At 38.1% G+C, this 19,098-nt stretch overlaps 1 protein-coding gene across 3 annotated transcripts in view; it reads right to left on the bottom strand.

Moving 5' to 3' along the window:
• Positions 1-19,098, bottom strand: part of LOC112522227 — a 29,850-nt gene that overhangs the window by 5,281 nt on the left and 5,471 nt on the right. For 2 of the 3 annotated variants that reach the window (XM_025131324.1, XM_025131326.1), the window contains 20 exons: positions 14,255-14,408; positions 14,001-14,138; positions 12,354-12,435; positions 10,871-11,148; positions 10,652-10,765; positions 10,265-10,521; positions 8,204-8,443; positions 7,967-8,119; positions 7,244-7,387; positions 6,890-7,132; positions 6,541-6,668; positions 6,021-6,144; positions 4,623-4,784; positions 4,156-4,303; positions 3,880-3,980; positions 3,353-3,514; positions 3,010-3,057; positions 2,111-2,218; positions 1,347-1,421; positions 939-989 (listed from right to left, as the gene is read on the bottom strand). In XM_025131324.1, coding sequence (XP_024987092.1) covers positions 939-989; positions 1,347-1,421; positions 2,111-2,218; positions 3,010-3,057; positions 3,353-3,514; positions 3,880-3,980; positions 4,156-4,303; positions 4,623-4,784; positions 6,021-6,144; positions 6,541-6,668; positions 6,890-7,132; positions 7,244-7,387; positions 7,967-8,119; positions 8,204-8,443; positions 10,265-10,521; positions 10,652-10,765; positions 10,871-11,148; positions 12,354-12,435; positions 14,001-14,138; positions 14,255-14,408 — 2,910 coding nt within the window. The remainder of the gene's footprint in view (positions 1-938; positions 990-1,346; positions 1,422-2,110; positions 2,219-3,009; positions 3,058-3,352; positions 3,515-3,879; positions 3,981-4,155; positions 4,304-4,622; positions 4,785-6,020; positions 6,145-6,540; positions 6,669-6,889; positions 7,133-7,243; positions 7,388-7,966; positions 8,120-8,203; positions 8,444-10,264; positions 10,522-10,651; positions 10,766-10,870; positions 11,149-12,353; positions 12,436-14,000; positions 14,139-14,254; positions 14,409-19,098) is intronic. The other variant, XM_025131325.1, reaches the window with a different exon arrangement.

The following is a 19,098-nucleotide window of genomic DNA, read 5'->3' as shown; positions in this document are numbered from 1 at the left end:
TATTCGCAGGTTGAAATATAAAGAAGCAATTCAAATTTTGCCCGAAATAGAATATGCCGAGCAGGAGCAGACCTACATAAAAGGATACAGAGCTTCATGGTTCCGTTGTAAAGGGAAAAAAATTACGTTTCAGAAGGGTGCCACCGTATCGTTTTGTTAGGTGTCACCATATAGTTTTTGGAACTGAAATGTTAGCGCAAGACTTTAATGGCAGAGATGGTAAACATTCCTGTCTTTATATAAAAGGATCGGGTTCGAGTCCCACTGTTTAGCAAACTTGTTGTTTTTTAGCTTAAATTTTGGTGTTCTTTTTATATACCTCGTGTTGTTAAAATTATATGTAGACAGGACTGGACATGGGTCTCTTCTATGCAGGAACAAGGAACCAACCAATAGATATATACTTTTGTGAAATTTTTCTGTCGATATTTTTTATAGTCAAATTGTGCCACCACTTCAATAAATTTATGGGTCTGCCTCTGATGCCGAGTTTTCAAATTGTGACCGGAACATCCAGCGAACCAAAAGAATTGTTTTAGTATCCAGCCTGGTTCTTGGCATGGCAACAGCAATTTAGCATCATGCTTGCGAAGGACCCAATTAAAACTTCCATTGGAATTTGTCATCAGTAAATGGTAATAGAAAAATGGTTACATTTTTTTAGTCCACTGGATGGAACTTCTAGTCTATTAAGTGAATGTAGGGGGCAGGGCAATATAGTACTAAGAAAAGAGAAAAAGGATAAATAAGATTAACAAGAAGATCATAACAAACCAAAGGGCCATTGGCCCAGCGGTACCTGGTAACCTCACCTTCTTGGAGGGCAGGGTTCAAGCCTAGAGTGTGAGCTTAATTTGCCGCATATAAGTACTATATACTTCAAAAAGAAGATCATAACAAATTAAAAGAAAAATCTGATATCATATCATAATACTTGCCTGAGTTCTCATATCGTATTTACGAACCATCGGGACTAATTGCTCACCAACCTGCAAAAAGAATACCATAGATATAGTTAAGATTTACGAGCCATGGGCATACAAATCTAATGAAACATGTCCAACTTATGTTTTGTTTGCTGATGCTTATGTTTTCTGTTTTTTCTTTACATATTTCTGAAATCCAAACAGGATTGCGCATTTGTTTGAGATCGAGTTACAGTGCATTTTGCATATTTCAGATTTCAAAAAAAGCCAAAACACAACTTATTTGAATACATTACCGTCACCACTAGCCACTAGCCTTGTAATTATAACAAACAAACAATTTTTTTTAATTTTTGTGTTTGATTAGAGCTTGTATGCGCTTGAAATAGCAATAAGGAAACACAAATACACAATTCTTACCAGTGATGGGAACTTTAAATATACATAGATCGCAAATGTTTCCAAGTACTGTCGAACAGCAGGCATGTTGTTTCTCTACATCAAGATACATGAAAGTAAAGCATTATAATTTATATCATTCGCAGGAATATAGATATGATGGAATAATAGATTAATATCACCATCCTTTTCTGCAACAAGAAGCAACAGCCTAATTTCTTAAATGTAATGTATGACTGATGTGGCCCAAATGGTTTGTCTTTGAAGTCTGTTGACTGAGCATGATGAGAAGAAGGTTTGACAAATTCTTGACTACTGCCCCTTCTATGTTCTTTGTTGGCTAACCATCGTATTTTAGAGTATCATGTGTACATAACTACCGCCCCATTCTGGCTCTGACCATGTGGACATAAGAGTTGTTCACCTAGGTTGAAAGCATACTACCCCTGTTTCTCAGAGTTTCTAGTGAGAAGATAAAGAGTTGATAATTCATGAATAACCACCATGTGCAGTCCATAGATTAATGTATGTAAATAATCGCAAGGGCCGAATGGGAGGAGTGATATCAGTGAAGAAATAAAAGAAAATCATTAGTTACGAAAGGTGAAATCTGTTGTAATGAACAATTCCACTTCAATAAGCATAAAGGATAATGCAATTTATTGATCAAACAATAGGTCCAATGTTCTAGAAAGAATGGCAATACTACACCAAGATAGAAGTTTAGTGCAGAATATCTTTTCCCAAAGAAGCCACTTGTTAATATTAGGGAAGTATCATCTTACATAAAGGGCTGTATGCAAGTGACACATAACCTCAGATACTATTTCTTGATCAACAAATCGCGATAATATACAAATCATTTGCCAAGCACGAACTTTCCGCCTATGAGTCTGCCAGAGAGAATTAAGAAAAGAATCAAGACAATGGCAATTAGAATACAATAAGGAAAATGAAAAGTTCAAAGCAAGAATACTTACAGAAAGCTAGGATGCCTACAAAATATTTGTTAGATGCTAAAAAATTTCTACACTATAGGGCACATGTCGTACAAAAAGTTATGATTTAAAACTATGAACAAAAGTCTCTGAAGTACAAATGCAAGCATGAAGTACAAATGCAAGCATGAAGTACAAATGCAAGCACACACGAAACTTCTAAAGACCATTTGACTACCCCTAGCACCACCGGATAAATGTCTTGGTGAAATGAAAACTAATTTAATTTTAAAGGCCATTTGACTTTTGAAGCTACAGTAGATAAGAGAGAGGACGATGATATTGCATAAGGGTACTTTTGAAGTTCATAATATAAAGTGAATATCAAGAGGCTCTTTTGCATTTGATGGATTTTGTTTGAAATATCCAAATTTTTCTTCATGGTGTGCTACGGAACCTTGCTGTTACACAATAGATGTTGTGCACACTTTCTATTGTGGAATGGCCTTTCATGCATACACCTTTAATGATTGCAAGAATTGAAAAATTCAAGCTTATTACACCTGATATGCATTAGATACGTGTAGTAAAATATGCCATGAAGATGCACCAGTGGAACATGATAAATTTAAGACTAACAGAAGACAAATTAACAAGAGTAAAAAAGAAATCACCCTAGCCAACAATATTCAGACTACAGTCATAGGGATCTTCCTGAAGGGGCAAGGAGAAGGATAGAAACTAACCGCACTGTACTTTTTATACAACTCCTTTGCAAGGTCAGTGTCATTAACCTGCATTTGAACTCATCAGAATCAGCTATCTGCAGTGTAAAAATGGCGGAAACAGAACACATCAAACAATAACCAGAAGAATGGTCCAAAGTACTCTGTGGATAACACGGATGAAGTTAAGTCCCTATGACATTCCAATTTCAATGCCTACCAAAACCATAAGATGTCTTAATCTAAAAGGAGATTCCTAAAAGTGAACAGAGTTTGCTAGCAGAGAATAGTTCAATCCTCGGCTCTTAACCAATTCAACATTTTAAGACCATAAACTCATGTGATAGTTAAATAAATCAATTACCACAGAATGGAAGAGCTCAAGCAAAAACAGTTTGCCAGATTGCAGGGAAGCGTGACTGCTTTCAGCTTCATCTTTTGAGCCCACCATATCAGCCAAATCTGCTAGCTTGTTGAACATAACAGCAACAGACACCCTTGCATAAAGCTCCGTGTTGATGAATTCCTAATGATGAAACTCAACATTACATAGAATAGAATCACAAATCTTACCTACTGTACCCAAGACTAATTGAACATTTGACCATTGTGATAAGAATCAAAATTGTTCAGTTATGCATGAGAAAAGGTAAGATATGCATGTCGGTATTGTGCATTGCTCAATAATTAAGTGAAAATGAGATCATCTGGTCATGTTGGGCAGTTATGGGTGTTCATGCTGAACCTAAGAGAAAACAACAAGCAGAATTTACGATTATCGTGGTCAAGTATCTTCATGAACCCTTTGAGAAAAGCATGCAGTATTTAATTTTATACTGTTGTTTACGAAAATGCAAAACAAGTGCCTCGTATGAGATTTGAACCACCCACCTCAGTTAACTCCGGATCAGGACTTGTTGATAAGATTGATACTTCAGTCCTTGCATCATGATTTTCAGTCACTTCAGCTTCAAAATCCTCATCGAATGCAACTGGTTAAAAACTCAAATCATACAATCATTAGATATACTATTATCCTAGTAACAAGAAAAACAAAGAACGAAAAATTAGAAGGCATGCAGCAGCTGCAGCCGCTTCATCAAGGATAGCATAATTCAATAAATAAGCAACAGCTTGAAGAAAAGGGTATTCATCAAATGGATGTACCAGAACCATAAAGAGTCAACAGCTTCAACTCCTTCATGTAGTACTTTATTGCACTGGGATGTGAGAGCCATAGCCCTGACAAATGTAATGCTGCAAGACGAATAGTACGTGGACTTCTTGTTCCTTCTTCTAGAATTTTCTCAACGAACTACAGAAAGATGTTAAAATAGAGCAAAATCATAATCGGTACCAAGTTTTATTCAACAGAAGCAGATAGCTGTATTAGAACAGCATAAGTATGTGTATCCAGCAGTTAAGTTTGTTTCATTATACTGGGGCGTCAAGAACTACACATACAGAAATAGCCAATCATGAGCTATGTAGTCATCCTCCCATGCATTAATAAATTATTGTGTGTGTATGTATAAGCATATATAAACATATATCAGTTCATGTTTATATGCATACATACATATTTAAGTTCTCTATGTAGACAAGTGGGGACTGGAGCAGAAGTTACTACATACCCACTTCAAAGGCCCTGGGGTATCATCAGATTCATGCATGTCCATATCACTGAAGACTGAATCATGCAAAACGGAAGATAAAAGTGCTGCAATAGGTGCAACCCTTCGTTTGTTACAGCTGACATGTAATAGCCAAGAACAACGAACCAAATGCCACATCATCTGCAATAGAGAAGGAAGAAGTGAATTTTCAGCCATCTCATATAAAAATGTGATTTAGTGAAACCTATCGGATCAAGTGATAGCATTAGTACAGATCCCACTTCACCTGTAGCAGTGTCCATTTTCTTTTAGCAACAACTATCAATGCCATATACACTTGTTCATTCTTCACAAGTGACAAAAACATCTCATGGAAGTTTGTAACTTATGCACATACAGTAAATTAAGGTCCCTACCAATTAGATGTTGGTAAAAAAAAAGGCATCTGAAAACTAAAGCTACATCTGCAGTAATGTGGCATGAGTCAATGGCAGGAAGTAACAACTTTTCAAGCAAGAACAGGCAGCATAAGCATTTACCACTTGACAAAACCACAGGGAATCGGAATTGGGAAGGTAGAAACTAAAATTCAACAAGATGATAAGAAATGCTCAGTATGAGATGACATGGCACCAGATAAATGAGGATTGGGTTTGAATCCTACATAGAGGTGCACTAGAGATCAGAAATTGTTGAAGAAACAACAAGATCACTCTTTCCTCAGGTGATCAGAATACAAAGAAATGGTTAAGCCGACATTCTCACTTCCACTTCGTCCACTACCGCTCGCGGGTGCTTCACTCTAAGACGGAATGCTCCCTTGCCGTGTATTTTTACATCCCACAAGACCCATCTACAAGAATTTTCGCTGTCACCTGTAACTAGTACGTCTTGATGTGTTTACAGACAATACTTCACAAAGCCGCCAAAAAAAGAGTCGACCTCCGGTTGTCGGGACAAAGCTACATATCGGGATTTTTGCAGCTTGCAACACATGAGCCTCATAAATAGGATAATCATCCCTTGCAATGTAAAAAAGAACTCTACGATGATACTTAACTCTATAAAGGTCAGCGCTCAAACACGATTATTGATATATAAATACTGTATCCATCTTTTTCAAGATACCACGTTTTCCTACTTATCTTTCTCCTTTTTGGTGAATTAATATGCTTTACATACTAGAACTTTCCCTACAAAAGTTACAAGACATATTATACATATCATAAAGAGCTATGTGCTTCAGGCATCTGTAAAGGTGAAACTTCAGGTAGAAATCTTATGATATGCATTATAGATTTTAATCACCCATGACCATTAAAAAAGAAATTACGGACACACTTCAAGCATTTAGCTATTAGCTTGGCCAAGATGCAGATTATTCATTAGAAACAATTTGAGAAGGTTTGGGTGAACCTGGACATCAATGCCATCACATGAGGAAACAGCTGAACCTTTGTGTCCTAAAGCAAAAAAGTCCAACACAAGTCTGACAGATCTTAGCATGGGCAAAACAGAACCTTCACCAGCATTTTCAAGGCTGTAAATTAATTGAAGAGGGAAAATGTCAGGCATCTTAACTTCCACATAAAGTTTTACTTTTTTACAAGTAAAAGAAAACATGACTTCACCACCTGTCGAGAATTAAGACAATGGAAACATACAATCCTGAGTAATTACAGTTCAGGGTTACAGGATTTAATAAAATATGCCTCAAAAAACAACTTCTAATCAGTTTCAGATTGCAAAATGAAAGTTGTATATATTAAGCTGAAAAGAAAGTTATGCTTGAATCTATTAGTCTCGTCCCACACTCTAAATAAACCAAAAAATCAGATGCTAGCCACTATACCAGACACATGTGCAGATTGATTTTGTATACACAATACAGAATGATTCACAGGTAAGTCTTCTACTCTTCTTATGGCTCTCTTACCTGTCGACTAAATCACTGAATATCCTTCTGATCACAGCATCTGAGAAGAAAACGTCGCAATTCTGTATGTAAACTCCTCTTTGAAGAGCATACTTTGGTATCAACAGTAGAGATTCCAGGCACATCCACTGAATCAATCACAAACATATCCTAGTAAGTCCATAGTACTAAACATAAAACATGATAAATCCAGTTATTTGGTTAAAATTACTAAAAAGTAGAAAAGAAAATGCATCCTTCAATATCTTCAGTCACACAAACAGATTCAAGGCAGTGTAGTGCAATAGTACAGGGAAAACAATAAAAGTAAAAGTCACAGCTACAAATTCTCAATACCGTAAATGTTCACCTTCCAGTCAATTAATATTGCTCGCCGTGCGCGTGCCAAATATCCTGCCTCAATGAGATTATTGATGTTCTCTATATATATCTGAACAAAGTAATCCATATGAGGTTTGACTTCAGCTTCTGGTGCTGATAAGTTATATGGTCTCGTTAATAGAGCTAAAGCTGAAGGAGAAGGCATAGACACTAGTGACTTCAGAACATGATGTAATGCTTCATATGCTCCTAGGTAGATTTCTGCTTTAGTCTGCAACAGAACAATATATGAATTAGTTTAGAGTGAGCTATAAGAAACTCGGTTCTCATCGAAAACTTCATGACACCTTTACAAAGCTAAAGTACTATAACAAAAAGATACCTCTGAGGTACATGGTGTGCAAGATATAATCTTCCAGGAGAGTTGCCAGAGAACATCGAGAGTAGAAGTAGAACTCAAATACTCTTCTTCTTGAAATTGTGAACAATACGAAGAGATAGATGCAAGAGTCTTGACTGACGTTATCTGTATGCAGCAAATAAACAAGAATAATCCATGAGGACTACGATTAGAAGAAATGGTTCAATTATATCATTGGAATTTGTCTAACATCATCGCGGGTCTCAGAATATATAGATAATTTTAAATTTAAATATCAACTGACTCGAGCATTTGTGTTTCCATTAGGAATCAAACAATGGCACTTCCTTGCATTGACTTAGATGAATAAACAAATTGTAAAAGAAACAGGACCAAAGCGTTTATCATTAACGTTCACTCTGAAGCAATGAGACCACTAGAGAATATTATATAGCATACAGCTTGCAAAAAAAGTAGTTATAAAACCACCATGGTTCAATCATATCATTGGAATTTATCCATTATTGTTATGTGCCTTCAGAATATCGAGATGACTTTAATGTTGAATATTAACTGACTCGAGAATTAACATTTTCATCAGAAATCAAACAATGGTGCTTCCTCATCATTAACATGGATGGATAACCAAATTGTGAAAAGAAAACAGGACACAAAAATTTTCGTTTAACCTCCATTTTAAAGCAACAAAATTATTAAAGAAATAGAGTATATCTGAAACCCTACAGCTTGCAATACAGCCGTTGTGTTAGAAGATGACAATCGTCGCTGACTAAGCCCTCCTAGCCTCCCTTTAATGGATGAAGGCAGAGTTGTGTCCCCAGCCTCCTCAGACCAGAAAACAGAACATGACTGATTGGTATATGACACCAGCTCCTCCTGCATAAAACGCATATTAATAACTCACATTACCCATTAGTGTCTAGTTGAGTAGAATATAGATCCCCTGTCAACAATTTATACCAATATGAAGGTGAAGGATCTAGTGAACTTCTTAATAATCACGGAACCACCCATAGACTCTGCATGATCCACTACTTCAAGCAAACCCTTGGTTCTTCTTTTTGCATGACTATCAACTGTTCTGTTTTTCATTTCGTGGAGTTCTTGAGCAATACCCAAGATGAGAATCATATATTTTACTGGTAACCACTCCCAGTAACCAATCTTCTTGCAGAGCTCATTGCCATGTGTTCGAATAAACTGCACAAACAAGTAGACAATGAGTGAAGCCGATTAAAAAATTAATAAGCAATAACTTATGATGAAGAAAACAAGGCACTTGGTGCACGGAACTTTAAAATCAACCGGTAGATTCAAAGCAAACTAATATGAATGAACTCAGATCAGCCATGTTCGCAAGAACTAACCCTCGACTTTAATATGATGAAAGATGAGAAACCATGGCATACAATCTTAATCAAACATAATTAAAATTCTAAGTTGCATTGCTTGATCTTATAAACCATATAGTGTACCTAAAATATCTCCTATGAGATTTAGGCATTCTATACAGCAAGGAAGCTAGCGGGATCATGTCTCCAATGAGAATAAAAGGTCAAAACGGCCTTCAAGAAGAAAATTACGACATGTCATAACAATGGGAAACTCTGGCAACCTGTATAGAAACCTATAGGCCCAATATCGGATATTGGAGCTATGCAAAATATCAGTGGTCAAATAGTGGTGTAAATAGCGGTGCCGCTAATATCGGCACAATTTACCGCAATTTGACCGACATTTAGGGGCAAATTGTGGTCTGCAATAGCGCTATTCAGTTTGGGGTTTTTTTGGGGCTTTATTTTTTAGTCTTTGACTTAGGCAGTTGGGCTTTTTATTTTGGTTGGGGCTATGTTTTAATTTTAATCCGTTAACATAACAGTATAACAATTAACAATAATTTTCTTTCTATCATCAACCAAAGTTGGAACTTGGAAGGAAATCGTAGGTTTTTCCACGTTCGACAGCTTCTTCCACTCTTGGAAGAAGTCGTTTATGAACACTTTCCCTATTTTGTTTTTGTGAAACTTGTTAAGTTGATGTTTTGATGTTAAAACTGTATTTTTAATTAATGCATATGATATGTTTATGTATGCATACATATTTTATATATATATATATATATATTAAGAAATATTATATGAACTGCTATTTTTGGACTGCTATACCACCGCCATAACCGCTATTTCAAATATCGGTCCTGACCGCTATTTTGTATTTTGGTATTTTGACCGCTATAACAGCATAGATAGGAACCTAGTTTACCATACCTATAGATACAATTGAAATTAATAGATTGGACCACTAAACGAATAGCACACTGGATCACAAGTTTATGACTCCTCACTGGACAGTATAATAGCTTGGTAGACAAGCCTTTAATATCACTTCGGAAAGCTGCTCGATCTACATAAGTACACGATCTTCTATGTTATGCCTATGACTAAGAGGCAATGTCAAACACAAAGAACCTCAATAATCATTGAATGATATAGCATCATAGAGGTGTAATTCCATAAAATTTTGTAAATATTTTGCATGACGGTCAGAACTGAGGTAGTTCTGTGGTTGTTATAAAACCATATATACTTAAAATCCATAAACAAGTGGCCAAGATATCAACTCAATGCACCATGCATGCATTAATAGAAAGCAGTTATAAGAACGTTTTGGGTTGTTTGAACCTAAACTCCATTATCAGTCTGAAGCCAAGCAAATTCATCAGCTGTGAGGCATTCATTGACAAAGTCAGGAAGGTAACAGAAACAAAATCAAAGAAGTAAACTTCCAGCATTTAGATGCGATTAAAAGTCATTCTGAATGTTCTTAACCTATAGGGTCTACTATAACTTTATCATTTATAAATAATAAGGTAGCATTCAAGAAGGTATACCAAATGAAAAATGTAACGGGAAGTTACACTTTTTAGTACGCCATTATTATCAATGCTTCATATGATACTTTTCTCAATTGTGGGAAAATGGTTATGATAAATATCAACTATAAAAGCCACCAAAAAAATACCTGCAATAGAGAATCCAGATGATGCTCCTCCTTGACTATAAGGAACAGTGCCCTTGCCCATCTTTTCGCTTTAAGCTCCCACATTTCCAAGTCTTCATCATCATAATTGACAATATCATTCCCTGAGTGATTATGATATATAAAGCTTCTGGGAAATTCATTAAGCTTTTTCATGAGTTTGGTATCAATAATGCAAGATGTAGAAGCTTGCTTTTCATAACCTCGAAGCCATTCCTGCACTTTTTCTCTTAATGGACCTACAAAAGAGTGGCAATAAAAAAAGTAGAGTGATGCATACATACAAAATATAGACAAACAGAATGAAATAAATGATTGTAAAGTACGAATAACAAATAACATAACTTCATGAATTACATGAGCGCTTACCACCATAGTTAAGGAAGTCCGGAGGGAAAGATGAAATAAAGTGCAGAAGGGGCTCGAGCAGCACATCTGATGAGGACATTACCGAAGCACTAGCATCCAGAATCTTTCCACACACTGGCAGTAATAGTTTAGGTAACAACTGTCAGAAGAATCTACATGTTTCTGCACAGATACTCCATGAATAAAAAAAATATAAGTATCATATGAAATATCTTCAACCTTTAAGACGATAATTAGGATTAAAATGTTGTTTGCTGCTCTCAATGATAAATCTGAAAACATCAAGCAATGTCGCTTTATCATTGTAAGTACTATCTACGGCAGATTTCATCTCAGAGGAAGCTTCATCACACTGTTCCACTTCATTCTTGCTATGTGTCCGAACTCCAGCAGCCGCAGCAGCAGCAACACATTCAGCAAAACTCATCAGCCCAGCTCGACCAAAAGAGTATATCTTTACAAGAGATGCTAGATTGCTCAACAGTGTCATCTGTTCCCTGAGACGTCAGTACATCACTAACTTATTTTAACTTCCCACACCCCAATAATGATTTTATGTGCAGTTTAACCTTGTTGAAAAGGAAAAGGTGCAGAGACGTCAATTCACCTTATTACGTTAAACTCGCATACACATCATGTTTTGAATTTAAATGTTTTATCAAATGCCATTAACGATGATAAGAATCAGATGCCTTTGCCTACATACCAAGAATCCTCTTTCTGCAATTGTTTCTTGATACATTAACAAAACAAAAATATTAAAAGAGAGGCAGATCCTCCATCAGTTCATGTTGGATATCGTATAGAACAAATCTTGAAGATCTGCCATCCATTTCTCATCAATATAATATGCTGACATGACGCGAGTTGGTTCCCGGTAAGAATAGTAATTATCGTGAGAAGGGTAAGAAGGGATCTCCACCCTTGGATCAACTAATTGAAAATACCCTTCCAAGCTAATTCATGGGTTATTTTTAATCTGAACAATTAGATTAACACTAACTAAAAGTGATCAAGGGTCCAGATCCCTTCTTACACTTCTCACCTTAACTCCTATTCTCACACGATCCTTCATCGACATGACAATAGTGGCTCCTTGGACAAAATTTAAATGCATGAGAAAGGCTATTCTTTGCTAAAGGGCATATACATTGATCACAAACTCGAAAAGGATTAGAGTGCATCATAGAACCTTTGGACATAGAAGTACTTCACTTTATCCAGCTTTTCACAGAAGCCTGAATAACAATTTTCATCAAGTAGCATCGGAACCTAAATTAGTAGATACTTTGTGGCATCCAATTTCAAAAGGAGCGATCACAAGATTTCATCTTGAAACCTTATTTGATCCCTCAATGGAAAATTTAATATTGCTAAAGTTTTAGCGTTCCATTAGGAATCATGACAAAAACACGCTAAAAGCAAATTCTTTTTGCCTATTTAGCCTTCTAGATTGTGATGGCTATTTGTTAGGGAGAACATAGACCTAACAGAGATTTCTTGACTTTGATATCATTGCACTAGTAATAATGCCGAATATATTGTTTATAAGTAAGATTATTGTTCATCCAAGTCAATGGCGCAAACGAGTAGATGCTCAGCAATTTTTGCAATAGTCAACTACAATAGAAGAAAATAGAAATAAAGTAAATGACATATCACAGCATAAAGGACTACTTTTTGCTTCTGAAAGGAAAATTACCTTTCACTAAGGCAAACGGTATATTGCTGCAAAAATGTGCTAGCCCCATCAATTGTCCTTGAAGAGTAGGCTCCTTTTAGTCCTAGAGAAATTCAACAACAGATGGAGGAAATCAATAGTTGGTAAACCAAACGAACCCAATATTTCCCACACAGAGGTAGGACGTACAGACCTTGCCTCAACCTCAAAGAGTGGAGAGGCTAATTCTGTGAAGATGCCCGGCTTGTAAAATAAAAACAAAAATACCAGGAGACATGTGAGAAAAGTAGCATAGGAGTGTGTGCAAACATACAACAGGTACAGTGAGCAAAGAAGGAAGTAGAGACATAAGATAAAACAAACAGGGAATCACAAGACGCAGTAGTGATAACTACTGAAGACGAAGAAAATAAGTAAAAGTAGAAAGAAAGAAAAAAACAAGAATGGCATAAATAAGACATGAAAAGTACGTAAAACTAAAGCAACTCTCTATTTAACATAAGACTCTAGTAACCTAAGTTCCACCTCTCCACCCCTCCCCACTTTGCCCACCCTCTATAACATCTTCCAACTCCCCTCCTCATGTCCATATTAGCAACATGTCCTCCCACATAGTCACCTACCCTACACCTATGTCTCCAACCGCTCTTGTCAAAAGTCATGTCCTCGAAAATATCTAAGCCTTACATGTCCCTCCTCAGCTACTCCCTCCCTGGTTCTCCTTGGCAGGCCCCTCCTCCTCACCCCCCTTGACCGTCATATTTTCTATCCTCCTCACTGATGCCATCATCTGTCTCCTCAATAATTGAAAAATATGTTAAAATCGGTACAAAACAAAAATATATTTGTAGAGCAATAAATGAGAATTTCTAAATGACTTCTAATACAATTACCGTGCCACAAGTACAAAGATGCAACCATATATTTCACACGGAGTTCAGTATTGGTTAACCAACTATATTTCACAAACACTTACGAATATAGAACAGAAAACGTCCATACTGGAAACTATTTCTAGCACACTAAATGTGAGATAGTGGAGCATAAAAGAGACAAGAAGCATGAATAGAACACGTTTGAACTTTTACATCACCAGAAAAAGTATTGAATGGCACCAGGCAGTGAATCTGCGAATATTGTCAATAAAATGAGCATGCAAAATTCTGCTTCTAGGACCGCTAATTAAACTGTCTTGGTTATGACAACCACCAAGATTCATACAGCCCAGGCCTCTTGAGGTCGCTCTTGAGTGATGCCAGCCTACCTTTCTTTATGTGTGGCATGCTTAATAATTGGCAAATGTAAGCAATTTTGTTTTGTGTCATTCATGGCTAGGATAAAGTATTAGTTAGATCATATCAATGATGTCCTGTTATTTCCAGTTGTTTAAGTTGATACCTTGAATACTTATAGGTGAGTCAAGCATCAACTACGAATTGTTAAGAAGAATCGAGCCACGTTCACATAAGAAGAATCGAGTCATGTTCACGAATTGTTAAGAAGAATCAAGCATCAACTGCGAATTATTTCAACTATGACCGCACTAGAGGGTGAGTCATGTTCACATAGAATCGAGTGCCCACGGCCCTAATGTGTCATATGTATACTCCATTTTAGCTTGAAAGTCAAATGCTATGGAAGGCTGATAGAGAATAATAGAGAGCGTACCAAATTCTTTGTGGTGTACAGGATCATTCAGCCCTTGTATGAAGGGACCAAGTACAAAATCTCTAGGCACAAATTTCGCATAATTTCCATGGTTCTTCCATTCTATCCCGAAAACTGACTGCATGATCAAGCACCTTACTGCGGATATAACAAGAAACATTGAAGCAACATACATAAAGTTACCAGGCGCACTAATGATAGTTTATAGGAAGCCGATTCTGCAATGACTATATATGAATGGACATATCACTTGCCTTGAGGATTATCATGGCAAAGGCCTCGTTGCCACAATACAGCTAACCAATCAAACATATCTTCTAATGTTTCCATTGGATCAAGATAATGCCTTTCACCAACAGGCTTTATAGAATTATCAGAAGGATGGGCTATGCGAAGCAACAAGTTCATCTGCATAAAAGTCAATGTTTTAAGTTTTAGCTCTAAAAGAAGCATACTACAGAACTTTCAGTATCAATTACAATTTAATAAGCCAAAGAAAATGCATACAACAAAAAGAAAGAAGAGCCCCCGTCAAAATATCAGACCTAAGACATTATTTTTATGTGCAATAATGCCTTGATGAGTTTTCAGCAATAGATGTTTGACTAAATTATTGGCTAGATGGGAAGTTGCATACCTTTTGCATATGGAACAAAAACTAAGGTTACAAGTTTGTGTAATCATATGCTCCAATACAAGGGTCAGACTCAAGGAAAGGGGGGTCCTGATTCCGGGACGGGATCAAACCATGGGAACGAATCTACTGGGCTATCACCTTTTTTGGCCAGATCTTCCAACCTTTATAGTCCAGCATAATCTAAGCTCTAATACAAAAGGTCTTGGTGTATATATACACCCAGGTCCCAAAAAGATGAAGTGTGCCCATGTACTTGTCCAACTATGTTGGATAAGAAGAATGAAGGAGTGTTGATATAAATTAGAGCGAGCAATATAGGCCTAGAAGATCTCCAGGGTATTCATATGCCGAAGATGGAGATGGAGATGGAGTATTTTTGCACCAAGAAGAATTGTTTGACAACGGGACTGATTTACAATAATGGAATAATATATGGAGTAGTTCCTCATGCAGAAGACTGTATCCTACATCTCCTTCAGCTTGTCCAATACTCCTTCATGAACACCCTATATGGCCACAATTGGTGCTTGTGGCAGAATGTTAGCAGGAATAACTTTTAAGAAAGAGATAAAACTAGGGTTTTAATCTTTCTTTCTCTTAACATCTGTAATTAGGTTGTTTGTTTAAACGATCAATGTAATAGCTTAAGTTACATGGCTTTCCTAACAAACCCCATTATATTTAAGCAATAGATCTCTTCGTGTCATCTATCATACCATGTATAGTTTATTTGTTGTTCCACCACCCATGCAGCAAAGTAATTTAAGTGCAAAGGCTGAATTCACACTGACTATGCTTAGGCCAAAGTAGAATATCTTTTCCCAAACCTTTTAATTGCTAAACTGGAAGTGGACTAGAGAAAGATTGTGATAGATTTGACATCTAGACTAAATCCCTCTTCCCATATCGAGACAAACTACTTCATTTTCCTGCTTTAACCTATGCATCTATTTCGTGCTAATCTTTAATCTTCAATTCTATCATTATTTTCTAACTCAAATCTTCAGTTGAAATATCAATTATTGTGGAAGAGAACCTTGCTTGTGAGTAAGTAGAAGATCATAGATATTATCTTTGCTGCATACAGCAAAGTGATACGAATGAGAATAATCTTAGTCTTGGCCCAACTAGTGTGTTTAAGCCCAATGTGTGGAAAGTGTATTCCAGGAGGCCCAAGGCCCATTAAGGAGTTTGTTACGTTTATCGGTTTTAAATAAGCAGTGCCTTCTTCCATGAGGGGTATGCAGAAAATAATGATTTCCATTTCTTGGGCTCTAAGTTGTTAGAGAAGGGAGTCTTCCCTGGAATCCTTTGAGGTTAGTAAGACGTCTTGTTCTTTTTCCTGTATTTTTCTTTCCCTTCAATACAATCAATTAGCCAGTTTCCTCCAATTCGTTTATTTCTTATCATTGGTCCGACCTGCCGGATTTCCAATGGAGACACGTTTTCAAACCCGAATGGACGCTTTAGATTTGGCGGTACAGAAGTTTATCTAGTCGACAGTGGGGCAACCCACAATTTTATCTCCAGAAAACTTACAGTCGCTTTAGATTTGGCGGTACAGAAGTTTACGGGGCTGCGAGTTAAACTTGGCGATGAACACAAGGTTTTGGTGACTCAACGGTGTGAAGGTCTTCCAATTGTGCTGGGGAATTGCGAGTTCGAGGTCGACGCCCTGTTGTTCGAAATGGGTGACCTAGATATGGTGTTAGGGATCGATTGGCTACAAACCTTGGGAGATGTCGTCCATAATTGGGAGGCTCACACGATGCGGTTCATGTATAAGGGTAAAGAGGTCTGTTTATCAGGTACATCGTTGCATTCTCGAGCACGGGCTTCGTTACACAGCTGGTTAACGGAAGCTCATCCCTCATTGTGCTTAACTGAAGGACAGCAGTTGGCAGACATGGAGCCAACCTTGTTGTCACAACAGTCACAAGAACTGTTGAAATTTTTTGATAAGTTTGCTCCGGTGTTTGAGGAACTGTCGGGGTTACCACCGGTTCGGTCTCGAGATCACGCTATCAATCTCGTTCCAAATCACGGGCCTGTATGTGTTCGGCCGTATCGATATCCGCATGCTCATAAGGCCGAAATTGAACGCCAGATTCAGGAGATGCTGACTTTGGGGGTTATTCGACCAAGCAACAATTCTTTTTCCAGCCCTGTAATCTTGGTACGGAAGAAGGACCAGACTTGGCGTATGTGTGTCGATTATCGAGCTTTGAACAAAGCCACTATTCCGGATAAACATCCGATTCCAGTAGTAGATGAATTAATCGACGAGCTCCGAGGTACCAAGTTTTTCTCCAAACTGGATCTCAAATCCGGTTACAATCAGATTCGGATGCGGCCCGATAGTGTGGAGAAAACAGCGTTTCGGACGCATGATGGCCATTACGAGTACCTCGTAATGCCTTTCGGGCTCACTAACGCCCCCGCAACCTTTCAAGCAATTATGAACGACATTTTCCGACCTCATCTACGTAAGTGTATCGTCGTGTTTTTTGACGATATCTTAGTGTATAGCCCATCATGGGAACAACACTTGTTAGACTTGGCTTTGACGTTGACAACGTTGGTTTCCCCCCGCTTTGTGGTCAATCAAAAGAAGTGCTCGTTTGGACAGAAATCGGTCGAATATTTGGGACACATCATTGATGGAGACGGTGTGTCAATGGATCCCAAAAAGGTGCAAGCGGTGAGAGATTGGCCGGTTCCTAAACAAGTAAAAGGCGTACGCGGATTTTTGGGGTTAACGGGTTACTATCGGAAATTCGTTCGCAATTATGGCGCTATTGCCAAACCTCTTACGGAGTTGACAAAGCGGBACAATTTTCATTGGGATGAACATACTCAACGGTCGTTTGACAGCCTAAAACACGCCGTTACTTCAGCCCCTGTCCTCGCGCTTCCTGACTTCTCGGTTCCTTTTGTGGTGGAATGTGACGCCTCCGGGTGTGGAATCGGGGCTGTTTTGATGCAACACCGCCGCCCAATTGCTTTTTTTAGTAAGGCTTTAACAAATCGAAATCTGTCAAAATCCGCGTACGAACGCGAAATCATGGCGCTAGCTTTGGCGGTTCAACATTGGAGGAACTATCTTTTGGGCACAACTTTTACGGTCTATACCGATCATAAAAGTTTGAAACATCTCTTACAGCAACGTATTACTACTCCGGATCAACAAAATTGGGTTGCCAAATTACTTGGGTATCACTTTGATATCTGTTATAAGGCGGGACGAGAGAACCGGGCAGCTGATGCTCTGTCCAGGCGGGACGATTACGGCGAATTGTTCACTTCCATGGTGTATCAACCAGTGTGGGTCCAAGGAGCACAACTGTTGGAGGAAGCAAAATCTGACCCGGACCTTCAAAAATTGATACATTCATGCCAACGGCAACCGGGAGCAATTCCCGGTTACGAAGTGCGTTCGGGAATTCTCTATTATAAAGGTCATTTGGTTATCCCTCGGAATTCCAAGTGGATTCCGGAATTATTAGCGGAGTTTCACAAATCTGCCACCGGCGGTCACTCCGGGTATTATCGCACTTATCGTCGACTAGCTGCCAATTTATATTGGCCCGGTATGAGCTCGGCAGTCCAAYGTTTTGTTCAAGCGTGTGACATTTGTCAACGTTGTAAAACCAGCTCCCTTACTCCAGTGGGTCTATTACAACCGTTAGCCATTCCGGAGGCGATTTGGGAACATTTGTCCATGGATTTTATCCTGGGATTGCCTAAGTCAAAGGGATTTGATGCTCTGTTAGATGTGGTGGACAGGCTTTCAAAATACAGCCACTTCGTCTTGTTAAAACACCCTTATACCGCACGACATGTAGCGGACATTTTTGTCAAAGAAATTGTTCGCTTACACGGTATTCCAAAGTCAATTGTTACTTGTTAGTGATCGTGATCCCATCTTTATGAGTCATTTTTGGCAGGAACTATTCCGTTTGCAAGGTACTCGTTTGCACATGAGTTCTTCTTACCATCCGGAGTCCGATGGGCAAACCGAGGTGGTTAACCGCTGTTTGGAGTCGTATTTACGTTGCTTTGCGGTGGATCAACCACACTCGTGGTCATTATGGATACCGTGGGCAAAATTCTGGTACAACACGACATTTCATGATTCTACGGGGGTCTCACCTTTCGAGGTTGTTTACGGTCGTAAACCGCCTAACGTATGCCAGTTTATTCCGGGTGAGGTACGTGTCGAGGATGTCCTGTTAGATTTGAAGGATCGTGATGAGGCCTTAAAGCAATTAAGGGCTCATTTGTTACGCGCTCAATCATGGATGAAAGCCCAGGCTGATAAGAAACGCCGTGAGGTGGAGTTCCAGGTTGGGGAGTTGGTTTATGTGAAGCTTCGTCCTTATCGCCAATTATCGGTGGTAAGCCGTATCAATCAGAAATTGTCGGCGAGATTTTTTGGGCCATTTGAAATTGTGGAACGTA

This window comes from Cynara cardunculus (genome assembly GCF_001531365.2).
Source record: "Cynara cardunculus var. scolymus isolate 2C chromosome LG 11, CcrdV1, whole genome shotgun sequence".
NCBI lineage: Eukaryota > Viridiplantae > Streptophyta > Magnoliopsida > Asterales > Asteraceae > Cynara > Cynara cardunculus.
This window is presented reverse-complemented; position numbering and strand designations above follow the sequence as displayed.